At 44.2% G+C, this 14,706-nt stretch overlaps 1 protein-coding gene across 4 annotated transcripts in view; it reads left to right on the top strand.

The window, feature by feature from the left end:
* Window positions 1-14,706, top strand: part of SCAPER (S-phase cyclin A associated protein in the ER) — a 414,928-nt gene that overhangs the window by 252,450 nt on the left and 147,772 nt on the right. For all 4 annotated transcript variants that reach the window (XM_075535309.1, XM_075535310.1, XM_075535311.1 and 1 more), the window contains one exon: window positions 12,396-12,511. In XM_075535309.1, coding sequence (XP_075391424.1) covers window positions 12,396-12,511 — 116 coding nt within the window. The remainder of the gene's footprint in view (window positions 1-12,395; window positions 12,512-14,706) is intronic.

The following is a 14,706-nucleotide window of genomic DNA, read 5'->3' as shown; positions in this document are numbered from 1 at the left end:
GCTTCTGGACTGTAAAGCTTCTGGCTTTCTTTATGGGAGTAGAAAGCCACCTCTTTTCTTGCAGAGTAGCTGGTGGTGTTGAACTGCTGACCTTGAGGTTGCCAACTCAATGCTTAACTCACCATGCCACCAGGTCTCCTCAGCACTTAAAACAGTACATAAAAGAGAAATGATGTTTTGATACATGCTACGACGGATGGATCTTGAAAACATTGTGCTAATGGGAATAAGTCAAACAGAAGACAGGTAGCATGATCTCACTTGTGAGAAGTGTCTGACATAGACATGTGCATAGAAACCAAAGTCAGACAGTGGTTGCGCAGGGCTTGGGCAGGCAGATTATGGAATTATCTTTAGTGGCTATTGCGTTTCTGTTTGGAGTGACAAAAAACTTTGGAGGTGGAGGGTGGTTGTGGCGACACAGCATTGTGAATGCATAGTCACTGAATTGTGTCACAATTAAATTGGTCAGAGTGGCAGGTTCCCTGTTACATATATTTTGCCATGATAAAGCTAGTTCTTAAATTTAAAAGTTAAAATGTTGCTTACAGAGTAAGGAACTCTCATGGCACTGGGTTAAGCATTGGACTGGGAGCCATAATGTCAGCAGTTCAAACTTCCCATCCGCTACCTGGGAGTGAGAGGAGGCTGTCTGTCCTGTCAAGATTAACACACTCAGAAACCCCTGTTTAAGAGCTTGTGAGTCCACAGCAGCTCAGTGGCAGCAGGTTTGGGTTTGTTAATGAGTGAGAGGTTTGCCAAAAGTCAAACGCAAGCCCACAGCCCAGTACTGCATTTTCCACTCCACCCTCATTCCAGACCTGTCACACACTCAGAAGTCAGATAAACATGAGCTCAGTGGCCAGCTCTGCCACGTGTGGCTCTGGGAACTGGAGCCAGTACCCTGACTCATACTAGCTGCATAACGGCGAAGCTGCTGCCCCCCGGGTCCCAGGGCTGTCGCGAGGGCTCACGGTTAGCCCTCAGAGGGCCACCCTCCATAGTTCTCCAAAAGGGTGCTTTGAGAAAAGTTTGAGTTCACTGAATCCTTCCAGTGACTCTCCTCTCCTCTTCCTCGGTGTGTAGGAGAGCCTCTCTTCTGCCTCATGTGACGGTCCAGGACAGGGGAGGCCTGCCCCTGTGGGGTCCGAGACTGCAGCTTTTCCTGGCAGTGGAAAGCTCGTCTTTCTCCCGAGGAGCAGCCGGTGATTGCAAACTACTCCCCTTGCAGACAGCAGCCCTGGGTGCACCGGCCACACCACCAGGGTCCCGGAGTGAAGGGGGTAGAAAAGTATGCTGAAATGGGAAGAGCATGATGGAAGCCAAGGTGGCCAACAAAGGGTCAGGAGTTCCTTCTCACATCATGTCTCTGGCTGTCCTTTCTGGGGCTGCTCCTTGCAGGCAGGCTTGGAGCCCAGGTACGCCCTTCCTTGTCAGCACAGGTAGCCCCTTCCTCAGGATCTCCTCCACTTGCCCAGTCACAGGTACCCCTCAGCCTCTTCTGTGTCTCTGGGGGTTCATGGGCTTTCTCTACATTTATTTGTCATACCCCCTCCTTAGTTACTGGGTGCCCCCTAGCAATGAAAAGCTTTGTACTCTAGCCCATAATCCAGGGTACAGTACAAACGTCTGCTTGTGCAGCCTCCCAGGGTCATTCCAGCAACCCCCAAAGGCTGGTATCTTCCACTTGGGGGATCACTGACGTAAGGGAACTTCTTAGGCGAGAGACCCAGAAATTCGATTACACTGTTTTTCTTTGACTTACATTTATTGAACACCAACTCTTTTTACCGAACAGAGTGTACAATGATAATTCCAGTCATCAGAAAGCTCAAGCTCTGATTTGTGATTAAGTAAATAGAATACAGATAATAGGTGTGATCTGACCTGTAAAGCATAGACAGCGTATGTGATCTAGCTAGCTTAACATGAAATCAGTAGAAAATGAGTAAAGAGCCACAGCATTGTGGAAGAGAGCAGAGTGCTGCTGGCATGTCCCTGCCCTGGAAGGGGAAAGCCCCTGAGCTCTAAAGCCCTGGCCCTTGGGAGCTGCCAGACCTAGAGGAGTTTATCCATGTGCCTGCGTCTTGATGCATATCACCCCGTTGCCCACAGCAGACAGTTTTTGGCCCAATAGTTTCTTTTGCTTCCAAACTTGACAGCACTCAGGACACGGGGTGCAAGGACCAAGCAGAACAGCTGCGGGAAGACTCCTTGGGTCCTACTGTCACCCATCTGCTAGTTCTACAAGGTGGGAGAAGTGAGCGTCTAAGGAGGCTGCACAAAGATCCACCTATGGAGGCCCTTAACTTTGGGCCTGTCTTTTAATTTGATGGCATGAGGGTTCAGGAAAGTGTCCACATTGTCATCCCATTTTATCCTTAGGAATTAGTCAAAGGAATCATTTCCTCTCAGTCCAGACAATTCTTCGTGGAGCCACTTTTGTATAGTAGCGTTTATCTCACTGTTACATTGATCTATTTTTCATATACATAATCGGTCGCTGGCTGTGAACACTGGGCCTCTCCCAGTGCCTGCCACTCGGCAGCCTAGGAGAGCTTATGGATGAGGGACTCGCCATCTAACTTTATTATGAGTTTTGCTGGATTGGCCTAATGAACTATGCACCTTGATCTTTGGTTATCCATCTGCTAACCAGTACTGGACAGAGGTACTCAACAAACCTTGTATCTGCTCCCCTCCTTTAGTTCCCACCTGCTCCATCCCCTCCCACTCAACCTGTCCCCGCCTCCCTTGGTGCAAACAGGTCAGAAATGGCACGATTCAGCACTCCCGAAGGGAGAGTCCTCCAAAGAGTCCTTGTTCCGATTAGCATCACAAAGGAATTCTACTTCTGATCTTGAGAAAGCTTTTCCAGCCTCTGTCATCACTGCTTACCTTATTATCTAAGTCTTCAAACTTCAGATTATGATTTCAGCTCTCTTGGGTACCACATTCCCACAAGTTTATAATTTCATCTGTGTTATTTTATCTTTGACGCCAGAACCTGAGTCATTTCAAGAATGAGTGGCTACAGCTATAAAGCTTTGTGTTCACAGTTAACGAGGTTATAAGAATACAAAGAAGCCAGAGGTTAGAAAGCTTTTTGGGGTGGGGGGTTTGGGGGGAAACATTTATTAGAACAAGACCATTAGGCTTGCTTCTTTTAAGGGAACAGTAGTATGGGAGTAGAGATCGTGTCCTCTAAGAATCGGACATTTTCCATATGGACAAAACAAACCTATTTCAGGATCTTTTCATCTTTATAAATTGGGGTACTGAGTTCTGAATGTATGGACTTGCCAAACCTACTTGTATTGCTTCCACACAGTTCTAAAGGTGCCACATGTGCTCACAACAAATCTGACCTGTCCTGCTAATGAACACGCACAGTTTCCCATCTGCCGCCTCTGTCTAAAAGGCTAGGAAGGCCTTCTTCCCTGATCACAAAGAACGTAATTACGCACTGTCTACAGAGAAGTCAAGTACAAAGGCCACCAGCCTTTGCAAGCCACCAAAGATTAACAGCTGCCGCTCCTTTGATTGGGAGAGGTAATAACAGTTACTCTAGCTAATAACTGGATGGATTCCCAGGCCATGTAATTCAGATGAGGCCGTCATTTTCCCAGCCTTTAGCCAAGCTGGGTTATTAGCATGGGGCCGCTCATCCTATTAGTCAGGTGTCGGTCTCACAGTGGGAGAGAGCAGGGAAGGCAAGGCGATGAAGGTGTAATGCAGGTGCATAAGTAACACATTGCAACTCTAGAGGTGTTTCTGAATTAAATCTGAATGGCAATGCTCTCTATGGAAGTGCCCTACCCCACAAGTTTGTGTCTGAATTTGGTCTTTAGAAAAAGGCAGACGAAAAGTACCTAGTTTATCTTTCTAGAAAGGAAAAGAAATCTGATCATTCAACACACCTTTGTTCAGTGTCTACAGTATGTGCATCCTTCACTTGATCTTGGATGAGAATGCGGAGCGATAGGAGGGAGTGGGCTTTCCAGCCTGGTTCAGGGCCATAAGTAGCCCTTAGGTAACTAGAAAGTTCTAAGGCCACAAGAGAAATACCAGTAAATCTACAGAGAGTTTTTGACTCTAGTTGAGGGGATCAGGAAAGATTTTGTGGAAGAGACAACATTTGGTCTGTGTCTTGAAGGATTGAGAGATAGCATTTGATCATTACAAGTTGAGCAGGTGGCAGTTAGGTTCTGGTTAAGCATTTTCACTGTCCTTGCTTTTTTCTGTATTCTAAGTAGGACAGGGACAAGTATAAGCGTGTCCTTGAAGAACGTCCAGTTTGGTTATGGTGGTGAGACATTCCAGGATCCAGGCAAGAGCACTGTTTAAGAAGTGACCAGAAGCCTCAACTACATCCATATGAAAGAAGCACACCGGCCTGTGTGATCTAAGGATTACAAATAATGTAATCCAAATCTGAAGAAGGGAATGGTGTCAGAGCTTAAAGTGTGAACGACCGGTTTGCAAAAACCAAACTGTCAAAAGCCTTGCTGTCATGCAGAGTGAATCAGAAAGTGGATTATAGCAGATATAGCTGGGTTAAAATTTAATACCTTATCACTTGATCTCACTTTGACTCATTTTAAAATTCTGTTTTGTAATATTTCCTGCTTTCTTTTCAATTGAGGTGTTTCTGTATTTTATTCTGTCGTTGTTAGCTCTTTTGTTTCCTTGGTTTTGGTGTGTTTTTCTGCATATAAAATCTCGGGTGGGTCCATCTTCAGAGACAGTCACTGGAACAATGGTGCCCTTGGGAGTGTGGCAGGGGAGGATGGGGAGACGTGAGGTGAACAACAAGGAATGCAAGAAAGAAGAAGATGTTCTAAAATTGATTGGGTTAATATCATACAACTCGCCTTGATATGACTGACCTATTGTATGATATGTGGATTATATCCCAATAAAACTTTTTTGTTTTGTTTGTTTTCGTAAGTGACCGGCCTAGGATGTTAGTGTGCCAGTGGGCGTGGAGGGAGAGAGGGGGAGGAAGGCTTTGCAGCCTTTGCATCTTCTTAGATTGTTGTGTGAGCGTGATTGCCTCTTTTTGTTTGCCTCTCAATTGTTCAAGGTTACATGCTAGAGAGGGTTTCTTCTTCTTAATTTTGACATCTAGAGACCCCCTCCTTGAGCAAGCTGAAAGCGGATCAGTCATCTCAAGATATCATAGAATTGTTTCAGCTGCTTTTATGTACAGAAAGGAAGACTCGCTCTTGATTTGCGCTGCTAGGAAGTAGAGTCCACTGGAATGTTCATGCCCGTTATTCTCAAATAGCTCTGTTGTGTTGATCTCTCATTTCTTAGAAAGTTCCTTTGCTGACTTTGAAAAGTCTTTCCTTTCCCTATGCAGTCACTTACCCACCAGGCTTCAGAGATGAATAAGGTGCTTCCCCTGAGGAGCTTGTAGAGAAGAGGCTGGAAGTGCTGGAGTGAATAAGAGTTGACATGGGACATGAAGGAGAAGTTGGGCACATTGCTGAGCAATGTTTCCATCAGCCGTGCTCTGTAGAGGTGATCCCAAAAGCTGTTTGTTGAATGGCTGATCTGAAGTACACAGAACCAGAACCCTTTTGGGCCCTTAGGAAGATTAGTGAGAGTTTCACAGTTGCTCTTTTGCTTTATTTCCTTGAAGAGCTACAATGATAAATGCAAGCTTCAGTTTTCAATAATACAGCAGTTAAAAAAATGATGCTGAATGGCCTTTATCTTCGTAAAATTGGCTTATTTTTTTCTGCTTAATGTCTATAGAGCCTATGTCTAACTTTTTCAAGAGGTCACATGTTGTTGGCACTGCATTAGAGACTTTGAGGTTTGTTTTATTTTTTTAAGGCATCGATGTATACATTAAAATGGTCTGCTCTGACTCAATCATCGGTCCCTGCTCGTCTGCAGTGTTGACCCAGTTCCTTCTCGGTGTGGAAAAGAGCTACAGGCTCAGCAGCAGCTCTCTATTTCTCTGTGGACAGCTGGCGTGTCGGGTGGGCCGGAAGTGGAATGACCTGGTTTTGAGTGGAGGAACGTCACTATGTAAAGGCCTTAGACCAGAACGGAGGATGAGTCGATGGTTGGGCTTCTCTGAGGGTTGCTCAAATATGTTCTAACTGAACATGTCCTTTGGTCTTGAACAAGTGACTCTAATTTGGGGGGCATGAAGCTTTCCATTCCCATGGAAAACGGTCTTAGGAGATAAACACAGGAATAGGGGTTGCGGGTTTTATCCCGGGACCTAAGAAAACTTACTGACTCCTTGTGTTTCCCTAGTTAAAATTATGTGAAAGCCTCATGATCAGCCTTCCTTCTCAAAGCTGTTACTCCACAGTTATGGACTGGGCCACTTACTAACTGCAACCCCTGTGCTAAGGTAGCTGGAGGATGTAGTCATGGAGCAAAAGTGGGCCAGGACCGCCAGAAGCTCAGTGCAGTGCGTTTGCATAGATGAATGGCCAGAGACTCATCCCTCTAGAAAAGATTCGTCTGTGCCGAAGCATGGAGGCCTGAAAGAACATGGGCCATTGGGGAGTTGGGTGAGAGAGGGGCAGGGGTGTAGCAGATGGTGAAGGGTCAGATTCAGAAGGCCAGTGTAGATCATTCTAAGGAATACCCATCTCATTCTGTAGACAGTTAGGAAGAAGCCATTGAAGCGCTTTAAGCAAGAGAGTGATATGATCAGACCTACTTTTTCAAATACTGCCCTCATTGCCTATTCAGGCATCCAGAGCAGGAATACGAAAAATGGAGTCCATGGCCCAGTAGCCATGTATATAACTTTACCAGAACATGATGATTAAGTAGACAAATCAAGAGTATGCTTTAAAAATTAACCAGTTTTGTTCATTTTTTGTTGTGTTCAATGTGGACTCATGTAGTTTACCTTTGTCCCTCGTGCTTCCCAGTGTTCCACTTGTGTGGTCCTTCGCAAAAGTCTCAATCTGACAAAGAGTGCGCATCAAAAACAAACAAGCAAACAAAAACCCGCCTGAGCTGTGATCTTCAAGAATGTAAAAGAGCGCTGCTCTAGAAGCTAGACTGGAGTGGAGTGGGTCTGGACCCAGGGATGCTAACTAGAATGTCGGACCTCAGACAAGAAAGCCTAAGAGGCCGAAAGCCTGAACTGACATTGTAGCCATGGGCATGGAGAGAAGAGAGGGGCACGAGTTATGAAAGAAGCGGTGGGGCGGAACTTGGAGCCTGGGTCTGTGTAAACATTAAAAGAAAGAATCTAGAAGGCGGCCTTTTGAGAATCTGCTGAAAGTTGGACCCTTGCCCCTATGTGTTACAATGAGGTTCTTCGCTATCTGTGCCTAACAGATTTTTCTTTAATTTTTAAATGTGATTTTAAATGCTCTCTCTAGTTGCTGTTGATTTTTGAGGATAAGCAAGGAAGTGTACATGCATATGTACTCCCTTCCCTATCTTGCCCCAGAGTCTCTTTGCTATTTCTCTAGACTTCATAGACTTCTATGTCTTAGGTATGGAAATGACAGAATTGCTCATGGGATTACCAACTGAGTAAAATTGAATCTGGAAGATATTCCTAAATTAAATTCAGAGAAATGTTTTTACATGCTGTCTGTGTTAGACAAGATGATGGACTGTTGACTCAAATCCAAAGAATCGGCAGCCAACGGGCCAGATGATGCAGGGTCCAGACCCAAGCACACTTCCCCATGGAGTCTACTTCGCTAGGAAGTAGGCCACACCCCTGGAGAAATGTGCTTGCCATTGCAGCAGGGCTCTGAGCTGAGTCAGATGGTGGCACTCCACGCGTCTTCCCACAACTGCTTGGCTGCTCGCAGTGCATCCCGTTAAGGAATGGATTACATTACATTAAGTCACATCTTGGGGGATTACTAAGCCAATCCACTGAGAATTCTGGCCCCGCACATTGACACAAAAGCCTAACTATCATATCGATCTGATGGTTTCATTTACATAGCATTCTAGGGTGGACAAAATGAACCTATGGCATTAGAAATCAAGTCAGTGATTGCGTTGGAGAGGAGGGAGTGACTGAGGAGGGACATGAGGGAACTCTCGGGTGATGGAAATGTTTGGGCCTTGGTGACCGTTTATCAAATTTGATGGACCATATACTTAAAATCTGAACCTTTCACCCGGTGGTAAATTATACATCAATTAAAAATGCACATATACAGATAGGAACTGGAAACACAGGGAATCCAGGGCAGATGATCCCTTCGGACCAGTGGTGAAAGTGGCAATACTGGGAGGGTCAAGGGGTAGAGAGGGGGAACCGATTACAAGGATCTGCATTTAACTTCCTCCCCGGGGGACAGACAACAGAAAAGTGGTTGCAGGGAGATGTTGGACAGCATAAGATATGACAAATAATAATTTATAAATTACCAAGGGTTCATGGGGGGGGTGTAAGGAGGGAGTGGGGAAATGAGGAGCTGATGCCACGGGCTTGTGTGGAGAACATATGTTTGAGAATGATAAGGGGAACGAATGTACAAATGTGCTTCACACAATTGATGTATGTATGGATTGTGATAAGAGTTGTATGAACCCCAATAAAATGATTTTTTTAAATACACATACATTCAGGTAGTCAAAAAATCATAACTACTGTAACGATTAGGAAAGACAAATAGACAAATAAAAACTTAACTAAACTAAAAAAGGATGGCTAAAATTAAGACTGAATGATGGAATTGTACACTGCGGTATGTACACATATATTTAAGAAAGCCACTTGATCATATGTATTTGAGCCAAACCTATGCAGATGCTGTAACACAGCAGTTCCACCCCTGAGCCTGTACCCATCACAGCTGCACCCCGCATGAACTCAGATGCATGGAGAGAGTGTCCAGAGCAGCATTGCCCCAAGCCTCAAAGTGAAAACGGCTGGAATGCCAGCAGTGACACAACGAGAGGAACACTCGGCTGGTTACTGCAAGCTTGGCGGTGTTGAACCACCAGCCACTCTCTAGGAGAGAGAGGCAGTGATTTATAGCCCTGAAAATCCTGTGGGTGGATTCTACATCCTATAGGGCTGCTATGAGTCTGAATCAACTCAACAGAAGTAGATGTGGCCTTAGCTTTTCTTCATCACAAAGAAACGCTGTACAGCAAGAAAAGTGGATGAAGCGCTACTGCAGCCTTGGAGGCACTGTGCAAGGAGTGCTGGGCGCTGACGCTCGCGCCAGCCGGTACCTGTGCTTGCGAGAACGAGGGGTGTGTCTGCTCGCTTTACAGGGTCTCAGAAACCCTATCAAAGGTTGCCATGAACATGAATGGACTCGATGGCAGTGAGTTGGGTTTTGATATAGACAGCATGGGCAAATTTAGAAACACGAAATTGAACAGAAGATGCTAAATATAATAGAATATATGAAGGGTGATGTTTTATACATTTGAAAAGTCAAAATGAGTCTGATTTTAAAGGTCAGGATAGCCTTTGTTTTGGGCAAGAGAGTGAGTGAGTCTGGGTTATGCCATGTTGGAAACTATTTTGTAAACTCTTGGAATAGTGCAAAGTTGCATTCAATTTGTCATAACATGCAATTGTATAGTTCTGATTAGTGTGCTTTTCTCTATATGTGTTTGATATTACTATAAAGGTTTTCCTTTGTTTTTAAATTATGTTTCCATTCTAGCATAAGAAGAAATTATGTTAACAACTTTATAATAGCAAATGATTGAGCACCTGGGCTTTGCAATTTGGGGATCATTAGTTTTAGTGAAAACAACATATCCCCCCAAAAAAAATTAAGAAAAGAAAACAACATTTTCATTATAACCGTACATGACTGCGGCTATACGGTCTGCATGCTCACCTTCCCGCCACAATCGCTGAAGACAAAATGATGCCTGAGCAAATGTAGTGAAGACAGCTGATGGTGCCCGGCTATTAGATGATACAGTGTCTGGGGTCTTAAAAGCTTGAAGATAAACAAGCCGCCATCTAGCTCAGAAGCAACAAAGCCCACATGGAAGAAGCACACCAGCCTGTGTGGTCACCAGGTGTCAACAGTATCAGCTATCAGACATCAGAAGACCCAAAACAAGCAATCATATCAATGTAAACAAAGAGGGTTGAAGTGGAGACCCAAGGCCCATCTGTAGACAATTGGACATCTCCTCAGAGAAGGGTTCCAAGGAAGGAACGAGTCAGCCAGGGTGAAGCATAGCACCAGCGAAACACACAACCTTCCTCTAGTTCTTAATGATTCTGCCAAAGCCCCACCCCATCATGACCCAGTTCTGCCTCACAAATCCAGCTGGACCGGAGCATGTACACTGGTACAGATAAGAGCCCTTGACACAGGCATGGAATCCAGGACAGATAACCCCTCAGGAGCAGTAATGGGAGTAGCAATACCATGAGGGTAGGGGGAACTGATCACAGTGATCAATGTATAACTCCCCAGAACAGAAACGTAGGTGAGGGGAGACAGTAGACAGTGTAAGATATGAAAATAACAATAATTTATAATTTATCAAGGGGTCATGAGGGTGGGCAAGGGAGGGAAAAAAGGAACTGATAATCAAGGACTCAAGTAGAACGAAAATGCTTTGAAAATGATGATGGCAACATATGTACAAATGTACTTGATACAGTTGATCTATGGATTGTTAAAAGAGCTGTAAGAGCCCCCAAGAAAATTATTTTTAAAATGGTTGCCATTATAAATATTAAATATAGGTGTTCTTGCCTGGCCTTCACAGTAAACATAGTTTCAAAGTACATTTGATTACACATAAAAAAACAAGCACTTGCATATTCCAGATAGGCATTAGATTCTACCAAACTCATCCTAACAAATTCATTCATGTACTGGGGTCCCTATCAGGCAGGCAGGGAATTGTGCTCAGAACAGCAGACAATTCAGGCAAATAAATTTGTTTCGTCAGAGCCTTTGTATATTTAGGCCATTCCCACCATCCCCCCTGTCCCCAAATATGTCAAAGGAGTTTCAAATTATGGTGGATTAATTCTTCTAATAGAATGCTATTAAAAGACATGTATTGTAATAGAGGGGCTGCTCTTTTTAAAAACATATAGTGCAGTAATTCTGTGTATACTTTAAGTATGAATTATGTGAGACAGGATTACCCCTGCCCTCCCACGTGAGAGAGCTCCAAAGAACTTAGAAGGTGGCTTCCCAGAAGAGGTATGCACAACTCAGAAATTATATAGGCATTATCGGAGGTTAAGTTCCTAATTGGTGACTTCACAGTCTTTCTAAAATACCGGTGACCTTTTGGAAATAAAAAGAGGTTATAACTAGACATTTGTCCCTTGTGATATTTCTGTTAGGGCCAAGCCTCACCCACTGCCATCAAGTTGATTCCAGCTCATCGCGAACCTACAGGACAGGGTAGGACTGCTCCTGTGGGTTTCCACTGGGACTCTTTCCTACCCACCCTCCAGCCCCCATGATTCAATGGTTTGTTAAGCTGTAATGCCAATGAGAGTTTAGTTGTTTATCAGGACACATTACAAAGTTCTGACAAGTCTGCTAATAAATGTCCACAGGACAGACCACTCTGCTCTAAGCCACACTGGAAGGCCTTCACTTGCACTCTGTGGAACAGTAAAGCCAGCACCCTGAATTGGAAGGCATTCACCTTGCGCTCTGTGGAGCAGCAAAGCCAGCACCCTGAATTGAGTGCCCAGAGGCACGACACCCACAGGCACTGAGCTCCACTTCTGAAGGTCAGCAAGTCCAACTTCCTCAGTGAAATGCCCAGAGGCACCCTGTGACGCAGCCAGCCTCCTGCACAAAAGCTGGACTGTACCCCTTTACACGAGCAGAGAGCCTCAACTTTTCCCCACAGAACAGTGTAACAAAATATTTGAATGTCATATTATCTTGTATTGCTGAAGAAACAATGTTTTAGTCAAAGAAACACCTTTGTGGGAGACAGTTTATCTTGAAAAGGGATAATTATCATTGTAAATCTGCCTAGATTTTCAAAGAATTGCTTAAAAAAAAAGCTACCATAAAAACCTTTGTATATAAGAGTTCCCTCCTTATTCCCCTGTCCTTTGACCATCTTAAACCCTTGGCTCTTCCAGAGGCGCCTGATTCTGTGTACACGTGTCCCCTTTTTTTCCTCCTAGAGCACCTTTTGCTTAGTCTCACGCTTGCTTGTCCAAAGTGAAGTCCTTTTATTTGCAATCACTTCATTAATGTCATGCCTTTGGCTTTCAGCTTCCCTGGGAACAACCGGCAGGTCGTCCGTGTTCCCTGCTGTGGCCCACCATTCCTAGCACTGAGTAAGCGGCGGATGGATACTAGAAGAATTAGATGGCCAGCAGAATGGTTCAGACTGCAGCCACCTATTTCATTGGGTTATAGTGTTATGCCTGGAGAACCGGGCTGACCTCTGTTTGTTTTTATGTCTAGAATGTGGCAGATCAGATCGCATTTCAAGTGGCTGGTGGATTAACAGCCATTGAGCACATCCTTCAAGCAGTGGTCCCCGTCACAAATGCGAACACAGTTGCCCGAATTCCACCTAAGTAAGTATCGTTTTCTCATCTGTCTTCCACGTTTCATTTGTGAGTCATTTCTACCCTATGGTTTCCATATGGGAGACCACAAGAAAGTTGTATGTGTATTCAGGCTTGAATAGCAAAAGCTTATACTTCCCTTTAGGGAGGAAAACAGAGGTGCTCAACTTCCCTTCCAAAATTCAAATTGAGCCTAAAAGGCCCTAGAAAGGAAATCTCTTTGAGTCTATGACTTGCTCTCATCCTCAGTCAAGAATTGATGAACTCCTGGACAGTTCCAAATGCTTCCAGAAATTGAACAAAAAGGAATAGTAGTAACAGAGAGCTAACTTTTTGTGTTTCGAGCAAAGAAGAGGTGAGTACGTCCATTAAGAAAAGCCTGAGCTATGAGATTTGAAAACGTCCCTTGAAAACAGGAAGAGCAGTCTGAGGCCAAAATTGCCCTAGTCTAGAATCCCAGCCAAGTTCCTGGGAACTCAATTGCACTTCGGTCTTTCACTGTAAACTGCTCTTTGTCCTAAGGAGTCTACGTTGCATTTAGAGTCTAGAGACCCAAGATCTCCTTGCTTATTCTCTCAGGTTATTCCTTGGTCTCCAGCTCTCTTGGATATTGGAGCATATAGCAATATTTCAGAAGTATTATATTCCTGAGTTATAACATGCACAAAATCTGGAGACTTATCTGAATAGTTTTAATGAAAAGTTTTGATAGAAGTCAACTTATATCAATGAGAAAGCATTCTTCCTTAATATTTATTCAGCCCAGTAAAAGGGAATGCTTCCTTTGCCTACTGGAGGCCATTGTTGTTGCTAGGTGCCACCGGGCTGAGTCTGACAGAGCAAAGCCCTCTCCAGCCCTGCGCCATCCTCAGTTACTCCCAGTCCTGGAGCCCCTCGTTGCAGCCGCAGTGTCCATCCATCTCCCTGAGGGCCTGCCTCTTGTCTGCTACTCCTCTGCTCTACCAAGCATGATGTCCTTCTCCAGGGACTGGTCTCTCCTGACAACATGTCCAAAGTCTGTAAGGTGAAGTCTTGCCATCCTAGCCTCGAGGAAGCACTCTGGCCGTATGTCTTCCTAGACAGATTTGTGTGGAGACAATAGGGGGGAGGGGGAGATAAGGGGATTCCAACACCTCCACCCCACCTTGGGCAATATTTTGGTAAAATAGAAAGACCACTGGCTTCGGATTCTGACAAACCTGGGTTCCAGTGTAACCTCTAGGCCTGACTTTGCGGGGAGAAGGTGGGCACGTGCCTTAATCTCCTTGCAGCTAGCTATCTTCGCATGGGTGAAAGTGAGGCCGCTCACACTCATCTCACGCTGCTGCCGTGGCACTTGACACACTAAATCGGAGAGCACTTAGTATGCTGTAAATGTGAGTAATAATGGTAGTAATAGCAGCCTTGCCTGACTTAACACATTGCGGAGGGATCCCAAGTTTACTCGGGGTTTCTACACGCTGTCTTCAGATGCCATCTGCTTGGACATATTTTAACTACTTCGTCTATTTAGGTGGTTACATCAGTAGTGAATGTATCAAACTCGATTGTCTTCATGTTCTTTTTGTTTATTTAGCATTTTAGTGCATTTTGATTAATCAAATAGTTACTATTTGTTTGAACTGTTTTGCAAGGAGTCGTGCACTTGTCATGATGAAGCCTCAGTGAATGTAAAGCATCGCCTAAATCGCTCAAGTGGTCTCCCGTTGCGCAAAGACATGAAGAAATGCTTAGCCCTACTTCTTCTAATTTTTCAGAGTAATATGGATTAGGTTGATTATTTTTACAAGATGTTTATAATTTCATGAGGATTATAGTTCATAAAAGTAATAATGTTCCGCATACATTGCAAAATATTGTTTCATAATGTGAGACATTTTATATTCAAAAACTGAAAGTTATAAATAAATATGATAAAAGGTTGATGACATGAAACCCATTTATGGTTTAATGCAAAAAAAAACTAACAGCCAAAAAAATATCCAGTCTTTAATGTGTTAAGATGATGTTATCTGCTCAGCACAAGCTCTTTTGAAGACAAACTGTTTAGCACTGAAGTTAGCGCAGGTTCCTGTACTGACCGAGTGGAGAGAGATTAATGAACAAGGCAGAGACTCTCTTCTAGGTAGCTCTCTTAACTCTCTGTAGGTAGCAGCCCGTTGTAGGAAGCAGAGATTTTTCTAATTCAAACGAGTTGTTTGTTT

The sequence above is a fragment of the Tenrec ecaudatus genome, chromosome 17, assembly GCF_050624435.1.
Source record: "Tenrec ecaudatus isolate mTenEca1 chromosome 17, mTenEca1.hap1, whole genome shotgun sequence".
In the NCBI taxonomy this organism is placed as follows: domain Eukaryota; kingdom Metazoa; phylum Chordata; class Mammalia; order Afrosoricida; family Tenrecidae; genus Tenrec; species Tenrec ecaudatus.
The sequence above is the reverse complement of the archived record's forward strand: the minus strand, read 5'-3'. Positions and strand labels throughout refer to the sequence as shown.